At 39.7% G+C, this 26,767-nt stretch overlaps 2 protein-coding genes across 2 annotated transcripts in view; one reads left to right on the forward strand and one right to left on the reverse strand.

Annotated features, from left to right (window-relative positions):
- The first annotated feature begins 132 nt into the window (after window positions 1-132).
- Window positions 133-4,714, forward strand: LOC134791586 (ubiquitin-conjugating enzyme E2-17 kDa). Its single transcript, XM_063762639.1, has 5 exons — window positions 133-405; window positions 917-980; window positions 1,383-1,414; window positions 1,598-1,781; window positions 3,689-4,714. The coding sequence occupies exons 1-5, from the start codon at window positions 382-384 to the stop codon at window positions 3,826-3,828; spliced, it is 444 nt and encodes a 147-aa protein (XP_063618709.1). The 5' UTR covers window positions 133-381; the 3' UTR covers window positions 3,829-4,714.
- A 2,704-nt stretch (window positions 4,715-7,418) lies between these two features.
- The window catches only part of LOC134791613 (cadherin-23), a 44,874-nt gene continuing 25,525 nt past the window's right edge, over window positions 7,419-26,767 (reverse strand). The window contains exons 9-28 of the mRNA XM_063762663.1: window positions 26,178-26,378; window positions 25,353-25,630; window positions 23,554-23,711; window positions 22,920-23,075; window positions 21,962-22,141; window positions 21,195-21,329; window positions 20,617-20,801; window positions 19,790-20,046; window positions 18,049-18,212; window positions 17,651-17,818; window positions 16,998-17,155; window positions 16,352-16,533; window positions 15,881-16,110; window positions 15,422-15,610; window positions 14,523-14,803; window positions 13,899-14,139; window positions 12,517-12,702; window positions 12,046-12,381; window positions 8,804-9,002; window positions 7,419-7,871 (exon numbers count right to left, since the gene is read on the reverse strand). Coding sequence (XP_063618733.1) covers window positions 7,522-7,871; window positions 8,804-9,002; window positions 12,046-12,381; window positions 12,517-12,702; window positions 13,899-14,139; window positions 14,523-14,803; window positions 15,422-15,610; window positions 15,881-16,110; window positions 16,352-16,533; window positions 16,998-17,155; window positions 17,651-17,818; window positions 18,049-18,212; window positions 19,790-20,046; window positions 20,617-20,801; window positions 21,195-21,329; window positions 21,962-22,141; window positions 22,920-23,075; window positions 23,554-23,711; window positions 25,353-25,630; window positions 26,178-26,378 — 4,234 coding nt within the window. The 3' untranslated portion in view covers window positions 7,419-7,521. The remainder of the gene's footprint in view (window positions 7,872-8,803; window positions 9,003-12,045; window positions 12,382-12,516; window positions 12,703-13,898; window positions 14,140-14,522; window positions 14,804-15,421; window positions 15,611-15,880; window positions 16,111-16,351; window positions 16,534-16,997; window positions 17,156-17,650; window positions 17,819-18,048; window positions 18,213-19,789; window positions 20,047-20,616; window positions 20,802-21,194; window positions 21,330-21,961; window positions 22,142-22,919; window positions 23,076-23,553; window positions 23,712-25,352; window positions 25,631-26,177; window positions 26,379-26,767) is intronic.

Below are 26,767 nucleotides of genomic sequence, written 5' to 3' on the forward strand. Positions count from 1 at the left end.
TAAATTACATTATTTAAAATATATACATAAATAAACTTTTTCAAATAAATATTATATTTCGTTTATAGCAACTTTGGTCCGCCTCTAGAAATGGTCGATTTTCCTGTTTGCTGTTCTCCACTCGTCGAGAGTGTGTTAATTTTGTTATAAATCGCACTCTATTCTAATTATTATTATTTATTAATATTAGTTATTTTTATATTTTGTTTAAGACTTGAAGAACTGGTGTTATTGAGCATAAATGATTATTATTGCATAAAACGACTCAGTGGTACTTTTGCGTTGAGACGGGAGCCATCTTGCAATCTCTAATCAAAGGTCCTTGGCTCACAGTTTCGTTGTCTAGTTGAAAGTCAGTTTATTCCATCATAAAATAATCAAATGGCGTTAAAACGAATTAATAGGGTACGTATTGTTAATCGTGATTTCTATTTATATGAATGAATTTGTTCTTGAACAGAGTGTGGTAAAATATGTATCCAGACTTGGAAGTGAACGTTTCGTCATTGTGAATACCTATTATCGAAATTCCTTCTGGATAATTCCTAGTGCGTGATTGTTTTGCTGTAAAGGTGTGGACTATAACAATTTACAGTTTACGATACGGTTTCTATAAAATAACGGTGAATCAATGTTCTACGTAGGTGACAATTCTGTGCACACGGCGTACATAAAATGTCGGAATAATGTGCCAATTTTAAAGTTTTCTTGTCTTTACATGAGTGAGAAACGTAAAAATATGGAAAAAACATCTTACAAAATTGCTTTATGAAAGGATTATCTCTGGCATACTTGGTTTCAAGTTCGTGACCGAACCTCGAGTTTATTTTGCAAACGATGACATGTCCGACTGATTTTGGTATTGTTTCTGGTCGTGTTGTGACACTGTGTACACGTCTTGTGGTTTCACTTACAGGAATTACAAGACCTTGGCAGAGATCCCCCGGCACAATGTTCTGCAGGACCACACGGCGAAGACCGTGAGTACTAGCCCTATTGATCTATGTGCTTATAGTTTTTCTGACTCATTGTCGCATTACAATAATAGTGAGAAATACAGTCAATGGTTAGTGTTCATAGCATACTCTAGACACTGGTGAAAGCTTTACATTGCTTCTCAATTGCCATGTGATGTAAACATTTGTCATTGTGAGAGTACTTGTACTCAACATCATGGGTATATTATTACATTTAATATTAAACTGATTTCAATGTGTAATTAGCAGAAGGAAACCCTGCCTCCATAAAACCATCCTGAATTATTTTGTGTATGAATAATGAATTTACTTGATTCAGAAAAGTATTTGGATCTGTTTGTGCATTTATTAGTTCAAATAAATACACTTGCTTGTTTTTCTGATATCATGATATTTTTTTTTCAGTCTTCCATTGGCAAGCCACAATTATGGGTCCAGTAAGTAGCTCTTTTTCAAAATTCTATTAGTATCTTTAATGCCGGGGCCACACTAACGGGAAACGCCGTTAATTATCATATGGCCACACTGGGATTATCGCGATAATCAGCAGCATTTCCTGTTAGTGTGGCCCCGGCATAAACAAAATACAACAAAGTAACCATAATTTGTTTTAATTGCAGGTCGACAGTCCGTATCAAGGAGGAGTATTCTTCCTGACTATACATTTCCCAACAGATTATCCATTTAAGCCACCCAAAGTTGCATTTACAACACGTATCTATCATCCCAACATAAACAGTAATGGCTCGATCTGCCTTGACATTCTGCGCTCACAGTGGTCCCCAGCGCTCACCATATCTAAAGGTATAACCATTGTGAATATCTAATCAGTGCCTCTATCATTAAGCATTGTCATTATCATCAATGTTCCATTTCTGTATATTGTCCTTTGTGTGCATAGTACAGTCAGCATTTAACAGATAGTGAAAGCCAAAGTAGCTAAATATTTTGTAGTACAATTTTCTTCCTATATGAAGATGTACTGCAATTTATTTAACTAGTTAGTCTGATACGGTCTGAACCTCAAGCTTAGCTTTGTTAAAGATGTAGTTGAATTGTGTCACTGATGATGACTAAGATTTGTATGGTGATTGGTAATCAGACAATATTGCAAGTGCAAAAACTATTTGACAATACTAAAAAAAATGACTAAAGCATTAACACAAGTAGGAATACTTTTAATGTGAAACATTTATCCCTACAGATGTGTTATTTATACATAATTTTACCTTTTACATAGGTAGCACATTCTTAAAGGTTGAGAACACATAGGCATTTTTTTTTTAACTAAATTGAATATCTGTTGCATGTGTGATACTAATTGTTTTTGCAACCATGACGACAATGTCTGGTAATACACTCATTTACTGGGATGCATGATGTTATACAATAAAATATGAGGTCATTTCCAGTTGTTAGACAGCTTTTCCTAGTAGGAAATTCTCATCCCCCTTGTTAGGTTGTAAATATGAAATATCATATTTAAAAGAGCACTATTAAAATTCTAAACAATTTTAAAAATAAAATTGTTATTGCAGCAACAGAAATACATATTGTAAATTTTCCTGTCTCTATTATTTCTGTTGCCTATTGTAGTTGATGAGATACAGCCTGCTGACAGGCAAATTGTCAATGGAGGCTTAGTAATAGGATTTTGTTCAAATGCTTAGTATTAGAGGCTTCAGAATGGGTTCTAAAACTATTTTCCAGTTGTTGATAATGTAATCAATTTCAAGATCTTTAGGAAGTTTTGTCCCAAGCTTATCACACAGGTATCTTAATACTGGTACCACTATTTTGTTTTAGTTTAGGTATGTTGAAAAAATAGGCATTGCTACCCAACTCTGTTTGGTCAATGAACTTTTGGCCTCCTATCTTTATCTGATGTGTGTTCCTTTGTGGCTTTTACATTACTGATTCCATATATTTTAGACTGGCCAAATTGTATTGGGGTTCCATACCTGAGAGGTGTTTAATGGAACCCTACGCCTCCTAATTGGTTTATCTATCAGCCAACTGTACCTAACTAAAGAACCGTAAAATAGGTAGATAGTTAAAATATTTTTCTTTTGCCTCTATCTATAACAACTAAATAAGTGATACATTTAAAAAATAATATTTAACCTCCTGGGGTCTGGTGATGACATGTTTTATGCTGTGTACAGTAGCATGGGCGTACCCAGCATTTTTTAAAGGCAGAAGTAGGGTTACGTGCCTTAATTGTTCCTAAAAATGTTTAGCTTCTCGTCGGACCACAGACCAGGGTGGGGCAACTGCCCCACCTTGCCCCACCGTGGGTACGCCTATGTACAGTAGCCATCAGATAGGTTGGTGCAATCAAAATGTTCACAATTATCTGAACAAAGCCTCTGTTATCAAGGGGTTAAAGTACATGTTCCGGTATTTTTGAGCACCAAAATGTTCTTATATTTCTGATGGGTATATTGACTGTAATTTTATGCACCATCATTGACATAGTTTTTAAATCTTATTGCAATGAGATAAGGTCCACCAATATTCAGCTGTTGTGTGTTGCTACTGACAATTAGGTTAAAGTTATGTGCAGCAATCGTCATTTATCTTCGTCAACAGATAGCATTTTGTGTTATGAAAAATTACTACTACTACTAACCAAATAACTTAAATGCTGACTCACTCTAATTATAATTTTGTTGAACTGATTTTAATGTGCTCAATTATTTGTTTTCCAGTGTTGCTCTCAATCTGCTCACTGTTATGTGATCCAAACCCAGACGACCCATTGGTGCCAGAAATTGCTAGGATCTACAAAACTGACAGAGAAAAGTACAATGAACTAGCCCGTGAGTGGACGAGGAAGTATGCCATGTGATGAGTCAGGCGTGACGTCAGCAACACATACACACACACATCGCCACAGCCCGGGCTCCCATCCCTCCCATTCCCAACCCAGTACCCTATTTCAAACCGTGTTCCTCTGAAATCTTCATCAATGACCTAAATTAACTGAACTTGTATAAATTGTCTACATTCACTAGGGTCTGCCTAATTTATGTCTTGTCCAATAATATTTTTTATGCAAATAATTGCATCCTAAGTAAACTCGTTACACATGTGCAAATATAGTTTCTGTTTATCTAATAAGATACATTTTCTACATAAGAGCAAAATTCTATTCCGTTAAACATTGATGTGTCAGTAGATGTCTTAATGCATTATTCTCATTTAGTTGAAGTTAAACATTAGTTAAATTTACATGATTTGAATAATTGTATTCCTAAAGAATTTGTACTTTAACTAGATCTAAATTGCATTGTGAAACTGTACAATAGCCATATGATTAAGAAACGGAGCGTTCATTGCTTACTACTGTCCGATTGATTCATTTAGGAATTTGTCAATGAAATGTATGAAAGGCTCGTAAGTGTTCAGAACATATGAGTAATATAAGTAAGTGGTATTACGAAATGAGCTCGTTGACGGAGTCGAGTGGGTGTTAATTTTTTTACTAGAGAAACAACCTTTTTTTTTAAGTTAGTAAATGTAGCGTGCTACAGACCAGACTGACATCTGTTGAAGTGGTCAGTTTTCTTTCATCCACAATATTTTCGAAGGAAGGAAAACGCTCCAATAGCTACAACATTCAGTATAAATAAAATTACAGTGTATCTCATAAGATCATAAGTTACGATTAATCTAGATTTTTTCAATATGGCGTTCTTTATAATTTTATCTAATATATATTGTGGTTGTAAGGATACATGCGTTGTAATTTCCACGAATAATCCTATCCACGTACCATCCCACGTTCCTCGGGACAGACCGACCAGCGGCGCGGCCAAGGGCTGGCCCGTCACCCGCGTGGCAAGCGTGTGTTGCCTACTGCTATACAAGAGGGACATTATGTTCGCTGGTTCAACACAGGGAGATTAAAATTAAAGCTTTTCAAATTGTAATCAATCGACAAGTTGTATTTTAGCTTCACTAAATTGTAAGAAACAATAAATTATTGTGTATGTAAATAACGGCGAGCTTTATTTAGGCACGGGTTCCCGTAGCGGCATGCCCTCGCCCGCTGTAAATAGTGACGTCCTTGCGCGGCAGGTGGACAGTTGGCGTTGGAAATAGCTCCACGCTCCAAAACGGCGCTTCAATTAAGATTTTATCGAACTTGCTATCAACTTCGTACTAGTTCGTACAATCGATACTTAAAACTATAAATTAGTAATGACCTTTCCTGGAGGTAACACTAGCATTATTTTAGATTAGCTTAAATTTAGGTACAACTGCCATTTAAGGCTCCGTCACACAGGCGCGTTTTGCGAGCGGGGCGCGCCGCTTTTACATATAAAACGCTCACGCCCCGCCCGGAAAACGCGTCTCTGTGACGGAACCTTTATCCTTTTCAAATCGCGCAAGACTAAGTTCAGATAGATAATAAATACTGCTTGCATTAAGTATTTACATTTACAGAGTTAGCAGATTCATAAGTGTTATACAGTTCAGTGTCATAAAATAGTAACGAGGTCAAGCACCGGAGACCTACTTTTCTTGTACTGTAATGATCGTCCACCGAAGCGTTTCGTCGAAAACGCAGAGCTAATTTATTTACAGTAACCTTTTTCCAGGCCATTCAAAATGACTAATGACAACGCACATCTTTTGACTGGAAGCGATTATTTTTAAAATATTGTTTTAGAAACATCATTATAAAAGACCTATGGATTAATTCGCACACGGATTATGATTTATTAAAAAATAAATTACGCTTTTTAATTATTAAAGTACGATTCTTAATCAGGTCAGGTTTTAACCATTACATTATCTGATTTAATTCGTCAAGCGGAAGCACAGCAATAAAGGGATTCACTGTCACTGAGGTGACGAGAGGGCCTACCGCCAACATCGAAAATCGTTAAGTACATTAAGTATCTGTCACTCGTGTGTTCAAGCGATAGAGAGGCAGGTATGGATTTCCGATGTTGGCGGTAGGGCATCAGGATTCCTTGTACCCACGTATCGCACTGAAGCGTAGAGAAGCCATCCGCACATCAACCCACACGTGAAGAAATTTCAACGCCATGGCGCCATTTAAATTTGGATTTCTTGTCTCCATTCCATACCTACTATTTATAACCTCCGCTCAGACACAAAAACAGGGATAGAGTCTGTGCGGAAAGAGATTGGATCCCATACATTTCACGACTCTTCTCTTTCCGCATAGACTCAAGTGTTATTATTTTAACATGTGCATCTGTGGCATCGTATATTTGAGTGCGATTTTCTATTTAAAGGATTTTGTAAATACATCACGGTTCTTAGATAAGCTTTCATTCACTAGATGGCGCTAATTATAGTTTTTTTGGGGATATTTATACTTTAAGTTAATTTCTATCGGGATATAGGTTAAAAACCCATATTTTATATGGTTCAATCTGTCAGGAACTTCAAAAAAGTTTGTGGTGTAGGTTCTTTGGAACTATTGATATGTTTTTTGATAAACGATTGCAGCACCAGCCGGGCCAGCAAATGATTGGCGCGACAGTATCTCGCGGCGAGATAGACTACCCGTCCCTCATTTGTTCACATAGTTAGAAAATGACGGGTAGTCTATCTCGTCGCGAGATACTGTCGTGTCAATCATGTGCTTGGCCTACAGGTGCGCTAAACTTTGCTAGTTTATCCCTTCGAGCAACGCCGGCTTCCGACATGTCGGAAGGGAGGAGCCCAAGCGATTTCACTTTCAGGAGCTTTACAACATTTGGAAAATAAATCGGAGCGGCCAAGGTCTTCATAAATTTCTGAACAAAACCGCTATTATCAAGTGCATTGTGAGATATTTTTGGGCACCTTGGCAGCTCCAATATATCTGATGGCGACTGTAGGTACTATTGTTGTTGCAGGGTATATATATAAATCTAACTGCCTATTTGATGCCATTCGATTGAGTAGGTAAATAGATCCATTGCTTTGCAGACTTACCAAGTTACCACCTATGACGACTAGCCCTCAATAGTGAACTTGAATTGGGGAGTTTATTAAATAGGGTTGGTTAAGTAAAACGGTTATCCAAATACATTTAGTTTATTCGCAAACTATATACTCCCTATTTGAATTAATATCAGAGGTAGGTAACATTCAAATAAACTAAAAGTTACCATGAACTAGTTTTACATAGTTTGATAAGATAAGTTTCAAAAACTTTGTTCTTTATTATTCTCTTCAGGAATTAATGTAGATTTCAAAATGAATTGTACAAATCACACTTAGGCCTAATTATTAATAACTAAGTACAGAAAATAATTTACAAAAGGCACGACTACTATACTACAAGCGGCAGTTTGTGATATTATAGGTTGGTTGGCTAATTTTGATCACTAAATTATGACCAGATACACATTCGGTTTTTCACTTCTGCGCGTAAATCTCTCAAACCTAATGCCGAGTCCACATATTAAGGGATCTACGATATGACAGAAAAGCCTTTCATACCTATACATTCTAAATTTAGAGAAGGTAGGCTAGGCCTAATTGAGCAGTGTCCAAGTAAATCTCTTAAAATTGCTTACAATTCTGTTGTTTCCATATTTTTTGCATTTTTCATCTGCTCCAATTGTTGATAGAAGTCATATTTAACCGGATTGGTCTGAGGTTCAGTCGCATTAGAATCTATGGAGGGAAAGGCACCTGTGGTGATAAAATATGGTTTTTCGTTAGACAAGTCTTGATCAACGGCGTTTTCGTCGAGAGAGTCGCGTTCCGAATGGCTTACTTGGTCGTCGGATTTGTACCATTCGTTTTCATATGCATGGAGCCATATCGGATTTGATCCTTTTGTACTATGCTTGTTGGTGTTGGGTACGCGGCCGCCGGAACTCCTAATCGTCATATCCGATTCGCCGGGAGTCGGTGATGCTGAAAGAAATAGTTATAACCATTGTTACAGTGGATATATTTTTGTTTGCATGAAGCGAAATAACAGTCAAACTGTTTTGTATAGGTAGGTACAAAATAGATAACAGGTACTACGTAGTATAGATATAGATACGCATTACTTTGTTTGCCAAACAGATTCGAAGGTACATTGACCAATTTAATGTCGCATTTACTAAATTTAAACGATCGATTTCTCATCTGTAGGCCAAGCACATGATTGGCGCGACAGTATCTCGCCGCGAGATAGACTACCCGTCTATTTCTAACTGTATTAATTAAAGAGGGACGGGTAGTGCGAGATACTGTCGCGCCAATCATGTGCTAGCCCGGCTGCTTGTCATATGCTCTCTCGCATAAAATATCGATAGGTACCTTAGTGCACACTCGTATTTAATTACGGGATAAAATTTATTGTAATTAGTAGGTATCTTACCATACCACACAAACGAATGTCTTGATTGAAACTAATTTTTCGGCGTAAATATAGTAGGAGTGTGAATTAGGGTATCGACATAATGATATAGCACCTAGTACCTACAAACATGTGCGTAAAAATGGATTAATGATTTTGATGAAATTTGGTTCACAACTTCACATATACTCGTAGTTTACCCAAAGTTTACCTTAAACCAGGATTATCCTGAAAATATTATAAGGTAGGTTCATGAACAGTGTTGAAAAACCTTATGTAAATAAATAGGACATTTTTTACACAAATTGACTAAGCCCCACGGTAAGCTCAAGAAGGCTTGTGTTGTGGGTACTCAGACAACGATATACATCATATATAAATACTTAAATACATAGAAACTCACCCCATTTTACGGTAAGTACATAGTTGTTATTACTCAGTGTTGTGTATTTATGTGTCAATGATTTAGTAAATTACAAAACATAATGACCATACTTACAATAAGCAGTAGCCGTGGCTGCCTTCAACCTGCGCACGTAGTCAGCCCGCTGGCTGAGGCACATCATGACCGCGAGCACGAGCAACACGGTGAGGAACAGAGTGGTCCAGACAAGCCAGAACACCGTCTGGTTGGACGTGATCGTGTCTACCGTTAGCGACTGGTATTCGGCCGGTTGCGTATCGAGGACGTTGAATTCCTGGCGAGGAAAAGTAGAAAATAGAAATAGAAGTTGGTTGGTTGAACGATCCTGATGAAAAATCGTCCCAGGAACATATGGATTAAATCCTCTTAAATTTTGAAGAAAAAGAAATCTAAGAAGAATCCTCTTAAATTGTATCAAGTCTTTGTAGTTATGTGATGTTGTCTATAATTTAACTACTTGCCACTCTAGTCAAATTGTACGCAAACTCCTGTACTGTGCAAGGGCACTGCTGCCCTGCTTTATAGAATGGGAAAAGAAATTTAATGTAATAGTGTCCCACGAACATTGCTATATAATATAACATAGGCGTTGATATTTTTCTTTAAAAATATGGAAATACTGCAAGTCATTTTGTAATACAGAAGAACATTTTGTAAAATTAGTGGCGTAGCTAGGCGTGGGCGAAGTGGGCGCTCGCCCACGGCTTAGCACTTATGGGGGCCTCACGGAAGCCAACCATTTTTAACCGACTTCAATTTCATAGAAGGAGGAGGTTCTGTATTCGGTTGTGGCTATTTTTTTTTCTATGCACGTTCACCGATTACTCTGACATCCGTAGTCCGATTTGAGTAATTCTTTTTTTGTTTGAAAGGAGCTACCTCCGAGTTGGTCCCATTTTAATTTGGTTCTGTTCTGATGATGGGATCCATGAAGAATTGAGGGAACTCTTCAATTTTTAAAGGCGCATGCATGGCGTTTTCGGCGTTTTCTTAAGCAATTCAAGCATTTTCTCCCGAAAACCACCAATTTGATGAAGTAGACCTGATGATGACGATTATTTTGATGATAATGATGATGATTTCATTAAATGTAAGTATGTTCAGCGATTACTCCGGCACCTGTGATCCGATTTGAGTAATTCTTTTTGTGTTTGGAAGAAGTTACCTCCAAGGTGTTTCTGTATCATTTTTGATTCTGGTCTGATGATGGAATCCATGAGGAATTGAGGGAACTCCTCAATTTTTAAAGGCTCGTGTTAAGTGATTTCGGGGTTTTCTAAAGTAACTCGAGCATTTGCTTCCGGAAATCACCAATTTGATGTACTTACTGCAACTGTAGCCTTACCACGAGTTTGATATTGACATATTCGCTAACGTCTTATGCATCTAAATGTAACTTTTTATGCATCTCGCTCACACTAAGGTTAGTACGAGCGAGATGCATAGGAAGTAAGTTACACACATGCTGGCGAATATATCAATGTCAAACTCGTGGTAAGCTGGTAAGGCTACTGATCGGGGGTTAGGGTTAGGAGTTAAGGGGTCAGGGATTAAGGGGTCGGGGAATGGCGGTTGAAGGTTTGCTGGTTCAGGATCGAGGGGTCCCTGGATCAGGGGTTGTAGTGCTGTGAGGTTGAGTGATCGGGGGGCTGAGGGATTGGGTCAGTGGCGGGGCGGGCGGATGGATTTAGTTGACAGGAATTATAATTTCCCAGACGGACTCGAGAAAATTCCTGATTACATATTTACTAAAGTAATAGGTACACGAATTTAGTGTTATACATGATCTTGTTTTTCATTCATGCGTCGCGCTCTTAACAATGTGTTAAAACTAAAAATGGTAAAATAAAAACTTTTTACAAAAAAAATGAAACCGACTTCAAAAAGGATGAAATAAAATATTATCCTTTTTTATGTCTATGCGTTACCAACTGATATGTTTGAAGTCGGTGCCAAGCCAAGTAGTAACAATACTAGTCAAAAATAATCAGCTTTATGGCTATAAATCCCATTAGAACTGTACTAATAACTATTATAAATGTGTAAAGAATTCTGTCTGCCTCTTTGTCGCCTTTTCATGGCTAAACAACTGAACCGCTTTAGGTGAAATTTGGCAAGTAGGTAAATTCCTTGAATTGTTTTATATTTTGAAATGTAGTCCTCTGGATAAGGGACGGGAAATAACTCAGTCCCAATCCCACACTTGCGTGCTATAGACTGTTCGAGCATTAGTAAGAAATGCTCTTTAAAAAATACGACGGCAAAAAAATGCATTTATATTTACACTAATGTGCCGACAAACATGGTACGGACTGCGCCAAGAAGGTTTGATCGTGTGTTCTGAGGTGTGTTCTTAGGTCCAGTCGACGTCAATGATATGTTTACACTTTTGAACCTTACTCCTTTGTAAGGCGAAAAGTGTAAACATATTTTTAACGTCGACTGTACCTACAGAAAGTACGTTCATTGTCGTCGTGTAAGGCAATCCAACGTAGGTAAATCCTTATCGAATCGCACCAAAGTCATGGTATGCTTCAAAATTTGGCTTGGCACCGACTTCAAGCATATCAGTTGGTAACGCATAGACATAAAAAAGGATAATGTTTTATTTCATCTTTTTTGAGGTCGGTTTAATTTTTATTGTAAAAAGTTTTTATTATTCTCTTGGAATACACATTGAAAGAAAAGGACCTCGCAAATGCGACTTTGCCCACGGCCAGATTAGATCGGGTTATTCCCACTATTTACCACCAAGTTCTTACCAGTGGTAACTACTGGGATTTTTTTCCCACCTTTTACCAGTGGTAACTACTGGGAATAAAAATTCCCAGTACAGCCTGGCAAAAAAGAGTAGAAATTAAAAAGTGGCAACACTGTAGTGTCGTCCCGTTCTCTTATATGTATTGATTTGAAAGGGACGACACTACAGTGTTGCCACTTTTTAATTTCTACTCTTTTTTGCCAAGCTGTAGTTACCACCAAAATTTTGTTAGAGTTCAATACTAATGGTAAAAGGTGGGAAAAAAATTCCCAGTAGTTACCACTAGTAAGAACTTGGTGGTAACTAGTGGGAATAACCCATCAGATCACGCTACGCCACTGTGTCCAAGGCCTCAGCCTTTAACATCTTGACAGATGATTTATGCAGCGTATATGCGAGGGACAATGTCTCTTGTGGCTGTATAAGCCAATGGGGGGCCGGAATTTGCGACCGCATTTGTGGTAGCTGAAGTAGGGAGCCATGTCGGCAGTTACCTATGCTTATAGACGTTGAAATATATGACTATGCTGTTAGATTACTCATAATACTTTACTACCTTGAACAAGTCATCCAGTTGTTCAATATTCTTGTCGACCAACTGCAGCACCTGATTCACCTCAAGCACGGAATGATCTTGTCCATTAACCAGATGCAGGTACAAATCAGTCTTAGTATTATCTACAGATCCGTCCTTATTTTCATGCACCCTTAAGTCGTCTATGTTGACTACGGACTCTGCAACTTGTGCTAGTTTTTCTCTGAAAATGTTTATTTTGTCTCTGACTTCTGACGGATGCGAGCGTAGAACGAAACGCACTCTTTGATCCTCCCGTAGCAGGTATATGAATACGTGAGATTCGTCTTGTAGGCCACCCGTATCGTTGACAAGCACCTACAAAAAAGTTAGGTAGAATGTAAAATCATCTTACTAAAACTTGATTTTTTTCATTCATTCAAATATATGAGTGACCAAGAAAAATGTTGTCTAATTCATCTTATCATAAAATAAAGCGAGTTAGGAACTTACTTTAAAATCAAAGTATCCTTTCATCCCTTTCTGTGGGTCGAAATTAAGTGAGATAGCTCCCGTCTCCTCGTTGACCAGAAAAGGCGATACTGCCAAATTCTCCAAACCTTCGGTTAGCGTCTTCTTCACTTCGCCCAGGAGGTAGTAGCCCATTTTGGCATTTTCGCCTTCGTCGAGATCAATGGCCTGAAATATTGATAAGAAACTTAAAATGAGCATATAATTTTTCCATATGACCAGTTTTATAGGTACTTATTACATTTTCACTTAAAAGTGTACCATTTACTTTTTTTCGAAAATCCATCAACTTTTGGGTTATTTTTACTCAGAATCACGAAGACTATCGATTTAAAACGAAAAAAAAAACAGTGTCCCTAAAAATTTCAGTTTTCATTTTGTATGGACCGTTACAAACTGGCACCAACAATTTGTATGAAAAACTGGGGACACCTTTTTCTTACTGTATCTCACGAACCGTGATAGTTAGACAGTTGAAATTTTCACAGATGATGTATTTCTGTTGCCGCTATAACAACAAATACTAAAAACAGAATAAAATAAACATTTAAATGGGGCTCCCATACAACAAACGTGATTTTTGACCAAAGTTAAGCAACGTCGGGCGTGGTCAGTACTTGGATGGCTGACCGTTTTTTTTTGCATTTTTTTCCCGTTTTTTTTTTTCATTATGGTACGGAGCCCTTCGTGCGGGAGTCCGACTCGCACTTGCCCGGTTTTATGAATATTTTACCGGAAACTCAATGTCTCGTATTGGTAATACCAATTATAAAACATGATACTCAAGATAGCGAATAAAGTCTATCGCCACCGACACTAGATATAAGTTATCTTGCTTTCAGCAGATAAGTGTGTATAATGAATAAGTGTCATCATGATAAGTGTAGGTCAACCATGCATGAAGAAAAAGTATCAGTACAATATGAGCAAGTACCTAGATGAAATAGATATGCAAGAAATCCGTTTCCATATCTTATCTTAAAATATACAGACATGAGCTGCGTAGATATTACATGTCTTGCTTACTTCGTTAATTAATTTGCGTTCAACTAATCCTATGAAATGGGTTATACTGGTAACAGCTTGTTACGACTGGGTTGACTGGTAATAGTTTTGTTATAACTGGTATAACAGCTAAGAAAATTTTCCCACCTAATTTTCTACGCGACCGAAGTCGTGGGCTGAGGCGAATAATACCTATAAATTATGGCCGTGGCAACATGGGAACATACAAGATACGATCTGAATAGCAGATTACTGCCCGTGTCCATGATCACGTCGTATTCAGGGCCATACATAAAGTAACTAATCATTACCTACAGTTAGTCAGTTAATTTTATACGAGTTTGGGATTAGGTAGGTACCTTAACATGCATGAATTCAATGCCAAAGTCAGCCTCCGTGGTGATGCCCCCAGTAAAGATCCTGCTGACGAACTTAGGCGCGTTGTCGTTCAAGTCGTTGACCGCGACGTGCACGGTCAGGGTGCTGACGGAATCTACGCGCGCGCGGTACTCGGGCGCGGCCACGCAGTCCTCTGTAGCTAATATTGTTAGGGTGTAGTTGGATTTCTTCTCGCGGTCCAGCGGGCGTTGTGTGGCCAACCTGTTAAATAAAGACTATTTGGTTTTTTGAACGTCCGATTTGGTAGCCAGTCGACAGGTTAGCGCCTGCACGCAACGCCATTTTTTTTTTACAAAAAACTGCTTGATGCGTGATAAATAAAAAATAAATATATTTCGATGAAAAATAACTTCTGATCAAGGTTTCTTCTAAGATGCAAATTAAGGCTTGCTGTTACTTTAATCGTAATTTCAGGCTTGGTTTTTTTAAGAACGGAACGGTAAATGCAATAAATGACATCTGCATACAGTCTATGCCCCAGCTCGGAAGGGTATGGCCTTGGATGGAATGCAGGGGCGTTCGGGTTCCAATGCAATTAAAGAGTTACAAGCTACAAAATACGTACGTACTAGAAACTTACGTACCTGTGCGTATTCCGGTGAAGTTCAAATTCGCCATCCTCATTCCCCTCCACAATATAATAGCACACCGGTAGCACCGGCTCATCCCCCCGGTCGATCTCGTCCCTCTCTATGACACTGGGCAAATACAGCCCCTCCTCGTACAAGTTCTCTGTGAGGTTGATGTGCAGATGTTTGTCGGGGAAGCGCGGCCGGTAGCTGTCGACGTCTTGCACGTAGATGGTCAGGTCGAGGTCGGAGCTGAGCGGCGTGGGGAGACCGAGGTCGTAAGCTTCGATTCGGAGCTGTGAAAATTATATATTGGATAACTTAGCAAATAACTGTGTATGGTACGGGTCCTTCTCATATGATCTCATCCGACAAAGTGCCGTAAACTGTGTTTGTGTAGTTATTACTGGTATAAAAAATAGAAGCAGATGCAATGAACATACAAAATGAAATATTTCAATGCAGCATGGTCAAAGTTTCAACAGTTATAGGTTGTGTTATTATGTTAGGTCGGGGATTTGCTAGGTCGAGGTCGAGGTCAGTGTGTTAGGTCGAGGATTTGCTGGCAGCTTACAATAATAATGGTTTTTGCTGTCCAGCCTATTTATGAATATAACGCACGGCTGGTGGATGGTTTGCCATCTCATGTTTATTATTTATTATGGTACTTTTTAGCGCTGCGCTGTCTGTTGCACTATAAGAATTTCAGTGTCTTGTGTGTATGTCAGTGTGTTGTGTATATAGGCAAGCTGAATACGAGGGCAGCAATACCATAAGCTATACTGTATTGACAGTACATACTCTTGGCTCTTGGTTTTAGTGTGAAGCTAATTATTTGATAGCGCCATCGGTGGCGCCTGCGTGCGATTTGTATAGACTGTGCGACTGCACACAGCTGGAAGTTAGAAAGTAACCTGATAGCGCGCGGTGGTATCGCGATGCAGAGGCACGGCGGTGCGCAGCGCGCCGCTGGTGGCGTGCACGCTGAAGGCGCGCCAGGCGCCGCCCGCGTCGCGCCGCACGCGGTACCGCACCGCGCCGTTCGCGCCGATGTCCGCGTCGATCGCTCGCACCTCCACCACCACCGTGCCGATTGTTGCGTTCTGATAAGACATAAAAAAATGCCACAAACAAATACCTAATCGTTATCCTCTTTACAATTTCCATGAGACAGACGACTTATCGAAAATACAAGCAATATAAACTGATCAAGGCGTTGAGCTGCTGGCCCTTAGTCGCCACAGTGAGAAACTGTCTGCCGAAACCGCCGTTATACGAGTGTCTCATCCGGCACTCACATTTCTTCGGCAAGGTATGATTAGGGAAAATTTACCGAAATTACTGTAGTCTTATCTTATCGAACTGTGACATACCTCAGGTACTTTAATAGTGACGTTCTGCGGCGGGTGCACGAACACGGGCGCGTGGTCGTTGAAGTCGGTGACGCACAACCTCAACTCCCCGCGGACTACATTCGGCGGCGTGCCCAGATCCTTGGCTTCCACGGTGAGAGAGTAGTTCCCGAAGCGATCCTTGAGCGACTGCTTTGCGAACAGCCGGCCTGTGTTGGCGTCTCCGCCGACTTGCTCGAAGCGGAATAGATCTAAGAAACAAAATCATCCGTATATTAACAGGATCGTATGCTAGTAGGTATGCCTTTGTTGCGTTATTAGAAAGATATGAAAGAGTACTTGGTAGGTACTCTTTCATTGCTATTGACAAACTTGAACATTTAATATTGAATGCATTGTCGTCTCTCTCTCTCTCTCTCTCTCTCTCTCTCTCTCTCTCTCTCTCTGGGCTCGCGGTGCTTGTGGAACTATAGAGGGGTAGTACTACGTTACCGTATCCCTTCCCGCCGACGAGTCTGAACTGCACGCGGCCGTTGGGCGAGGCGTTGTCGTCGGCGTCGGTGGCCGACACGGCGACGATGGGCTCGCGGTGCTTGTGGAACTCGCTGATGGTGACGCAGTCGGATGGTAGCTGGAGTATGGGCGGGTTGTCGTTCACGTCTTCTATGTGAACACTAAAATAACACCGCAAGTTAAACATTAGTACATATTAATAGAACGAGGATCGCTGTTTCACGAACTATTGCTTTAGGATAGTGTTTTTTTTATGTTGCCCTAGGTTAATTCTGCCCTCCTAAGCTAAAAAACCGTATTTGCAGTCAATTTGTATGAAAACTGAATGCAAATACGGCTTTTTAGCTTAAGAGGGCAGAATTGATGTTTGACCCCAACCGGAGCTAATTATCCCCAGGTTCAGAACAAATGTTTTAGGTTGAGTCGACATCAAATATGTTTATAATATTACACATAATTATATAGAAATATATGAAATAATCGTATCCTACTTCAGCATCGTTTATTTCCTCCTAGCCCGTTTCTTTTTGTGCACGCCGTATACGTGTAATACATACTTTTGATTGAACAGCGATAAGCGTAAGCGACCCCCAGGGCGCGACACCATAAGTAAGTAAATACTTACACAATCTGCTTGAAGGCGTTCCTGCTTTCCCCGCTAAGGTACCCGAATTGGTAGTTATCCCACGCTTCGACTACTAAAGTGTAGGACGCACGAGTCTCGCGATCCAGCCAGTCCGATACAGTTACTGCACCCGTCTCGGCGTTTATCAGGAACTTGCCCTGTGGTAATAAAATAAATGTAGGTACTGATCCACTGATCAGCCACTGATCTACCACTGTAGAAATATAAAATGTAGTGGTACAAATACGAGTTACAGTCGTTTTAAGATAATTTAGGGATAGATAAGGGAGAACAAACCATTCCAGCAAGATTTTATGACAAATAAACTATAGGCACACACATAAATAATAGTATACTACTGTACAGAAAGGAAACTTCCTACAAAACCGAAGTTTGACAGCGGTTCAGGGTCGAATCATGCTGTCCCTTTTTAATATATGGCACTATCCCTTTCGGCAATTTAGGATTGTCAAAATTCAAGCTATTATCTTATCTGCAGAGAATGTGGTCGTGCACGCAAAGGGATGTCAAGTTGGGTCAACCCTAATAATTGCTCGGAGCGATACTGAGCCGAACGGAGCCGAGTTTGGCCGAAGAGAGGAGTTTCGCACCCCTGCTATAGGTACCTACACGTAGACTTCAGACCCACGTACTTGTGTAGACATGCGGTCCAGCAGGTAGGTGAGCTTGCCGTACTCGCCCGAGTCGGCGTCGCGCGCCACGATGTTGGCGATGGTGGTGCCGGGCTCCACGTCTTCGCGCACGCGATACTCGAAGTTGCCGCTCTCGAAATACGGGTTATTATCGTTCTCATCCAGCACCTGACAAGATTTTATTCCGAACAATCGTAAAAAGGAATGATTTTTTGAATTCATAAATCACAAGTAAGAGACCGATATGAATAGAATAGCAAAAACTTCAAAGGGTCACAAGTAGAGCATACTTGTTTTCGGTGCTAATTCCTTTTTTGGACGGAGAGATTTCCAGTGCTGAACATAGGCCTGATGTTATATTTATATAGATTTAAACACATAACTATGATTTAACATACCTGTATGAACAAATCGACGACAGCGTAACGCGGCGGCTGGCCGCTGTCGACCGCCTTGACTGTTAGATTGATCCACGCCTGCTGCTCGTGGTCGATCTTGTTCGCCACCACCATCTCGCCCGTCGAGCTTTCCATGTGGATCAGGTTTAACAGCTTCTCGGGGCCTGGAATCGAATGTGATTAGATCCGCCATGGTCGCATTAACTGTTAGCTAAGTTGCCCGGTAAATGCATACAAACAGGCTTTCAAATGCGCCTAAAACAGTGACTTTATTTGACTGCTGACCCAGAGTATTTATGTTGGTGAATTTGAGTAACAAACATCAGCTACGGAGGTCCGACAACAACGGAGACCGAGACATCAACCGAAGAGGGCTTCCTGAACTAGGGGTTGTTGTCGTATTCATCGGCGACGACGATGGTGAGCGTAGCTGACGCGATTTGCCCCTACCAGATCTTTTAGCTTCAACCTTTAAAACAAGCTACTTAGTTCTAGAAATTACCTTCGACCAAGGACCGGAAAACCCCTCTTTACGCTTAATCCTATCAATTCGGTAACCCAATCGATTCGGTTACCTTATCATTCGGTAACCCTATCATACTGTTACCTGATTGTAATGGTAACCTTATTGAAACGGTAACCCTAACCTTTAACCGAGTTAATCTCAAAACCCCATCGCGATAGGGTTTTTGTTAAGGGTTTTTAACAGGTTTTCATTCAGTTATGGTAACCTTTATTATCGGTTGCTTACTGGTTTGCTACATTAAAGTAGTTTTAGTGATGTGCCGTCAGAACTAAAAAAAAATACTAAAAAAATTGTTTATTTTGTTTACTTTATTTATATTTTGTTGATTTTATTGACTTTATTTATTAAATTTATTTAATTTAATTTATTTATTTAATTTATTTAATTTATTGAATTTATTGAATTTATTGAATTTATTTAATTTATTTAATTTATTTAATTTATTTAATTTATTTAATTTATTTAATTTATTTAATATATTTAATTTATTTAATTTATTTAATTTATTTAATTTATTTAATTTATTTAATTTATTTAATTTATTTAATTTATTTAATATATTTAATTTACTTATTTTAATTATAATATAATAATATTTATAATAAGAACACACCACACAGGTAGGTATAAAGATAAACAAAGGAAAGGCAAAAAAACTTGTTTGTGTTGGAGCCGTTGGAGGCTTCATAGACCGCCCATGCCAACCTCGGTTATTCAATAATAAGTTGAATTTAAGTGTGCGTAAAGATTACAATCGTTTGAACTGGTCAAAAACCTCATAATGAGGTAACTGAATAGACTGGGTTTTTATTTCGGTTACCGGTAACAGAGGTTAACTCGATCTGATACGGTTACCGAATCAAAGTGTTACCTTATTAAGTGGTTACCGTTATGGTAGGGGTTTTTATAAACACCTCTAAAATAACCCTATGAAAAACCCCGGTTAAGGTAACCGGTTCCTGTCCCTGCCTTCGACGTAGTAAGTCATCGTGCGATTTTTATCCGCATCATCAGCGATCACGGTCACAATATTGGCCCCGTTCTTAGAGTTCTCAGCTATGGAGGTTCGGTAGTAGACCTTCCTGAACCTGGGGTTGTTGTCGTTCTCATCAGCGACTATAACGGTGAGCGTGGCTGACGCGATTTGCCCCCTTCCCCCCTACCAGATCTTTTAGCTTCAACCTTTAAAACAAGCTACTTAGTTCCAAAAAATACCTTCAACGTAGTAAGTCATCGTGCGATTTTTATCCGCATCATCAGCGATCACGGTCACGATATTAGCCCCGTTCTTAGAGTTCTCAGCTATGGAGGTCCGGTAGTAGGGCCTCCTGAACTTGGGGTTGTTATCGTTCTCGTCGGCGACTATAATGGTGAGCGTGGCTGACGCGGTTTGCTGGGGCCCGGCTACTGCTGCCATGTCTTCTACTGTGATTACTAGCTTTATGGTTTCTACTTTTTCTCTGTCAAGTAATCTGTGAAAGAAGCTTTTCTTAGAATGTTCCTAGTTTTGTATTATAGTGCATAAAAAACATAAATTGAAAATATAAAAAAAACAAATGCCATGAAATGGATGAACTAATTTTGATAAAACATGTCTAATCTCCGCTATAAACCAGCTTTCAAGTAAAAATAAATAAAATTGGTTTACTCGTTAAAGAGGTATGTGCCATAGACAGACAAACAGGCACACACAGATATAGCGGTCAAACTTATAATATCCCTCACCGAGGGTTAAAAATAGAGCAAGTTAGATCTCTGCTCACTCTTTAATAAGGTTAATACATATTATTAACCTTAGGTTTGAGACAACAGACTTATTTCATGATATCAACACACAGGTATCAAACTGTAAGGTGAGATCAGTTACCCAACAACACACCATCATGTACAGATATGAAACTGTTTGTAATGAAACTAGATTATTTATGTAGATACAAATTCTAGTTCACTTCTTTATTTCTGAGTACATATTTTCATTCATTTATTCGTCATTCGTGGGTACCATTCGCCTCTACTACATGAGTATAGTGAATTTTACACACCTGACAACCCTAAGCGTCCCGTCAACAGCGTTCAAGTCCCAGAGCGCGATGTAGTCGTACTCCGTGAGCGGCACGAGCACGCCGTCTTCGTCCCGCGCGATACTGGCGTCCTTGTCTATTGCGAAACGTAGGACTGGCTGCGAGTCTGGATCGTGGGCTTGTGCGCGGTATACTAGGGTTCCCACCTGGTATAATTTATTGATATTCTTTATTTCAACTAGCGTAGATAACGCGTTAGCGATAACGCGTTATGTACGCGTTATGTCGCTAGTTGCCCACGACTACAGTAAAGGTTTTCAAAGAAACCATTTAAGGACTAGAAGGACGAAGCAGATCAGCCGGAAAAATGTAGTTATTTTTTTAAAGCAATGAATACTCTTCATGCATCTAGTAGCTAATGTATTCTTTAATTTTAACAAAATATTCTAAATAAACTATGTATAATGAACAACATAACGTATAGTGAATTGAACACATATTCGCTTTGTCAAATTTTAAAAGTGGCTGTTAGTATATTTTATTTTGGTCCTTGTTTCTATCTGGGTAAGTGCCTATCGCGAGAAGAGCCTATTGTTTACCTGCGTGTTTTCTTTGACGCTGATTGTGCCCGGCTCGACATACACGGGCGGTTTGTTGTTGACGTCCACTATGGTGATGTTCACAAGCACCGCTGCGCTCAGTTGCTGTTCACCGATACCGCCGTCCAGTGCCACCTAAACATTGACATGTAATTTCTAGTTTTAATATAAATACTTAAATAGTTTACATGTTTATGTTTTAAATTTAAACTTGGATTTATGTGACAGAAATTATTATTCGACGAGCTCTCAGATTTTCAGGAACGGCAACGCTCGAATGCGTATGAATGTAAAATAGTAAACTTTTCTTATTTACTTATCTATTGCTAACAAAGGAATGTATTTGTTATTATCGTGTATGTCCATGGACACGACGCCTGAGAGCGAGGCGATGACGAACCATCGAAGATTACACTCCATTGCTATCAGCATAAGATCGAAATCTACTTACGATATTAAGTGTGTACCGGTTGCTCTTCAGGTTGGTCTTGTCGGGGTCGAGCGACGAGCCGTTGGCGACGGACACGACGCCCGAGCGAGAGTCGATGATGACCCTTTAAGGATTATACTCAATTCCTATGATCATAAGGGCAAAATTTACTTAGGATAGTAAGTGTGTACCGGTTGCTCTTCGGGTTGGCCCTGTCGGGGTCGAGCGACGAGCCGTTGGCGATGGACACGACGCCCGAGCGGCCCGAGCGAGAGTCGATGATGATCCTTTAAGGATTATACTCTGTTGCCATGATCATAAGGGCAAAACTACTTACGATAGTAAGTGTGTACCGGTTGCTCTTCGGGTTGGTCTTGTCGGGGTCGAGCGAGGAGCCGTTGGCGACGGACACGACGCCCGAGCGGGAGTCGATGACGAATTTGTCGCTCGCGCCGCGCTGTATGCGGTACACCACGCGGTTGTTAGGGGACGAACCGTCGCCGTCGCGAGCTTTCACCTGACACATTGAAAATATAAGTTATCTATAACACGGTACGAGTAGCACCAATAATTATAATTGACGGCCTGATCAACGTCAGTCAGGAGTGAACTATGTAGACAATACAATTTAGTTAATGTTTTAACGGTAACACATGATTTGGTGCAACCGACGCTTTTAAGAAGTAATTCGACATTAAACGATATGTATTTAAACGTTTATTTCCCAATAAAATTAGTATGACTAAACAACATTAGAGTTAAGTAATTTAAAATTAAATAAATGAGTACCTATAAATACAGTATAAAAATTAAATTAACCTATAAAGTAACCAATCATAAAAAAAATGACCCGTCCAACAGTTCGGGTTGCGGCATGGACCCCATTACACCGGCGGCGTTACCTCTCTGTACCGCTAGGGCGATACGCTGAGAGAGGTACGCGCCAGCTCTACGGTCCCCTGTGGAATTGACCAGCCGCGCCGACAATGCCTTCATAACGATATGTTAACATTTACTGTTCTAGTAATTATAAAGGATTTAAGGACGAATTTGCGACATATGAAATATTCAGTACTACTTACTTTGACAACACTTGATTTTAAAAAAGGTCATTCAATTTAAGTATACTTACTTATTTAGGTAACTAAGGGCCACTTGCACCATTCCACTAACCCGGGGTTAACCGGTTAAACCTGGAGTTACCATGGTTACCCCGGGTTAATGGGATGGTGCAAGTAGACCTAAGCAGTGAGAGATGGTAAACGAAAAACGATGAAAGAAAGCTTGTTGCATACCTCTAACACACTAGTCCCTCCAGGCATGTCCTCAGGTATTGAGCGCTTGTACATCATCTGCTGGAACATGGGCGCATGGTCATTGACGTCCTGCACGTATATCGTGACCGGTACAGTCGAGGACAACGGTGGTACTCCGAAATCGCGCGCTCGGACCTGATACAGGCATATGCTATGGTAGTGACAGTAGAAAATATAAAAGGACATCTCTTCGTGTATTACTCGTTTTTTTCGTAAATAATAAATACAATATTCCGATTTGCTTTGCTGATAAAAAAAACTAAGGCTATAAAAATATAAAAATACTATATAAATATCAGGGTGTTTGACAGAAAGTAATCGAAGTTGCTGTTACAACCAAAGTATTACCATAATATAATTTATTAAATGCCAACCATAGTATTACAAGATGTTAAAAATGTTGATTATTATAAGTAGAAGAGGTTTAAATAGTCTAAAGGGGCCCACTGATTAACAGTCCGCCGGACGGTATCGGCCTGTCAGTTAGAACAATTTTTTTACAGTTCCGAACAACTGACAGGCCGATACCGTCCGGCGGACTGTTAATACAATAGTAAATGTTACTTAGACCCGGACGTTCTATAAGAAATATAATTATGATATAAAATCTTACAGTGAGATGTATCGGGCGTATGTTCGTGTTGTCTCCCGGAATCTGCTCGAAGTCGAGCCCGCCCACGGGCGAGACGATGCCCAAGTTGGGGTCGATGGAGAAATTGTTCCTGTACTCGCCGCCCACTATCGAGTACTCTATGTGACTGTTCTTAGTACCTGCGGAATTAATTTTTTAAATTAGATTTTACAAAAGACTTCATCTGAAATCAATAATTTCATTTTTTTTTTATATTATACCATTTCCCAAATTATGTACTATCCGAATAAAAGCATGGGTTACCAGTCAGTGGTGAGGTAATTCACTTAATTGTTTGGCTTTCGAGTGCTCTGAGCACTTATAAAGGCACAATCTGGTATAAAATAAATAACACACAAAAATTGTCATTACACACAGATACAAATTACAACATTTTATCTGAGGCATTTTTAGTTTGACATGCCGTACTTATATTTTAATAACAATCTCACGCGAGCAAATAGCCAAGGCTCATATGAATAAGTTCTAACCCATTTTTAATTGAGTACGGGTATGCATTTTGAGAAGGTAATGTTCTATTGTTATAACTTAAACAATCAAACATATGTTGGTTTGCCGGAAGCGACATCACTAAGCGTCCATTAATGCACTATCATAATAAGAAAAACAAGGCTATAAGTGCGTAAGCGACGCCGGCATCGTCTTTTCCGGCAGAGCGTCACATACAAAATCATTACCGAATCCAATGTCAGCTTTAAAGTGTGCCACAGATTGTCACAGTGGCATTGAATTTTCGAGATAACATCAGAGAAAACCATTACAAAACGCTACAATTACGTAGGTACCCTACTCGTGTTAGCATCACATTCTCTCTCGTTCACTTGTCTGATTGTGATTATAATAGAAATTTAACCTTCCCTTAATTAACTGAATTTTAAAGAGCTGATCGTTTGTTAACATTTAGTTAGATTACGTACTGAAGTTTATGTTTTAACTCGTAAATTTCGTAATATATAGTTCGTTTTTTTAGCATTAGAAAGAACTTCAAAGAAGGTAAGCGATCTTGACATGTCTTTTAATTGAAAAATGCTTTTTAAAAATCAATAACTATTACTTATGAAAGCGGAAGAATATAAATGATCGTATTAGGCTCATAATTGTTACATATTTGCCGTGACTTATTTTTAAAATGTGTTTTTCAATTAAAAGACACATCAAGATTGTTTACCTTATTTCTAATGCTAAAAAAACGAACTATAGTTTTAACCAATAGCATTGGTTGTAATCTCCGCTCTGATGGATTACAACCAATGCTATTGGTTCATTTCCCACATCTCCGCTCCGCTCCGCTTCAGTGGACAGGCAGCTTTAAAGCGGTGTTGTGTTGTTGAAATCTACTACGTTGAGTATGACTTGGACGGTGTTACGTTTGCCTTTACAAAGTTCTTACTTCAAACGTGAGGTAGCAGTCCTTACCATGTACTTACATAGAGTGATGTTCCTAGCTTTCAAAACCATTCGATTTTTCAAATCGTCAGGACATGCGTTGTTTGGTGTTTACTTTTCGTCGTGCACCTCGACCATGAGATAAGAGATCGCAACAAAACTCACCATTCAAATCGATATCTTCCAGCACCAACGGATTCTAAAACTGCTGCTGAATTGCTGCTGCTGTCCCCATAGGCTCAGGAACATAGGCGTTAGGTGGTTTGTCATTGACGATGTTAATGATGAGTTGTCTGCACAACTGCTTCCAGTGGCTCTTGCTGAGGTCGACACGAGCCTCGACCAAGAGATAAGAAATCAATACGTTTACTTACCATTCAAATCAATATCTCTGGCTTCCAGCACCAACGGGTTCTCAAACTGTCGCTCATTCTCAAGCAGCCTGGCCTCATACTTATTAGCCAGGAACATAGGCGCGTTATCGTTGACATCCTCTATATTCACGATGAGTTGTGCAGTGTTCCGGTTGCCCTTGCCGAGGTCGTCGCGAGCCTCGACGGTGAGGTAGTGCCGCGAGACGAGCTCGCGGTCGAAGCTGTCGCCGCCGGCTTGCTTCACGGTTATCACGCCAGATATTGGGTTGAGGCTTAATCTAAAATTATTATAAGTGTTATTTATGTCGTTGTAGGATAAAAGAAATCCAATATTTTTCAAATTCACTTTGGTCTATTTAATAGGTATTTTTTGTGTGCAAAGTTATGGTTCAGTACTTTTTACACTCCATGAACCAAATTGTCGGAACCTTGTAGACCCACAATATGCGCCTGCAGTATGTAGGTCTGCGGCCGATAAATGCAAGCTGCGAATCGACAACACAGTAATAAGTATAGACTATAGAGCGACCAGCACAGCACAATACATGGTCGGCATCAAGCATTATACAGGTTGGCTAAAAAATAACTGCATTTCCGTTGGCAGGGAGGTTTTACTATGGTCCAACCCCAAAATCGCAAAAAAAAAAATTGTCTGTTTCATACATTTTGGCTGGTCTATTTTCTATGGGAGAGTATCTTTTTTTCGCGATTTCGGGGTTGGTCCCATAGTAAAATTTGTTCAGTAAGATCCCAAAACTTCCCTGGCAACGGGAATGTAGTATTTTACAGCCATCGTGTATAATTATGGTACTTGTAAGTACTAACAAACTTGCGATACTGCCTCCAAGCCCGGTGTACCGGATGCCCCTGGTGCCATAGTTATCCGAGTCCTGGTCGAGCGCGCGCACCCACGCCACGGTGGTACCCGCACCGCAGTTCTCGGGAATCGACACCGTGTACAAGGATTCAGTGAACTCGGGGAAGTTATCGTTCTCGTCTTTTATGTGAACCGTTATAGGAACCACGCTGAAAAAAATATAAGTAGGTAAAGGCATTACAATTTAGGGCTTGTGCACAAATCACGCGAGGTTCGATAGGGGAAGGGGGGTCACGAAAAAATCACGATAGATCACGTTGGGGGAGGGGGGTATAAAGAAACCTCACGTGTATTTTTTTTTGTACAGTGAACGAAACTAAGAAATAAAACCTACCACAGGAGTAGATACTATTTCTCGGTTTCGTTAAACATAAATCTTCACTCTGCACTTCAAAATACTATTTATCTTAAAATAAGGTCGAATGGAAAAATTGCAAAAAAATACACGTGAGGTTGTGTGGGGGGAGAGGGGGTAGCCAAAAACCTCACTAAATATCACCAAGGGGGAGGGGGGATCAAAACGTAGCCGAAAATACCT

This window comes from Cydia splendana, chromosome 1 (genome assembly GCF_910591565.1).
Source record: "Cydia splendana chromosome 1, ilCydSple1.2, whole genome shotgun sequence".
Lineage (NCBI taxonomy): Eukaryota > Metazoa > Arthropoda > Insecta > Lepidoptera > Tortricidae > Cydia > Cydia splendana.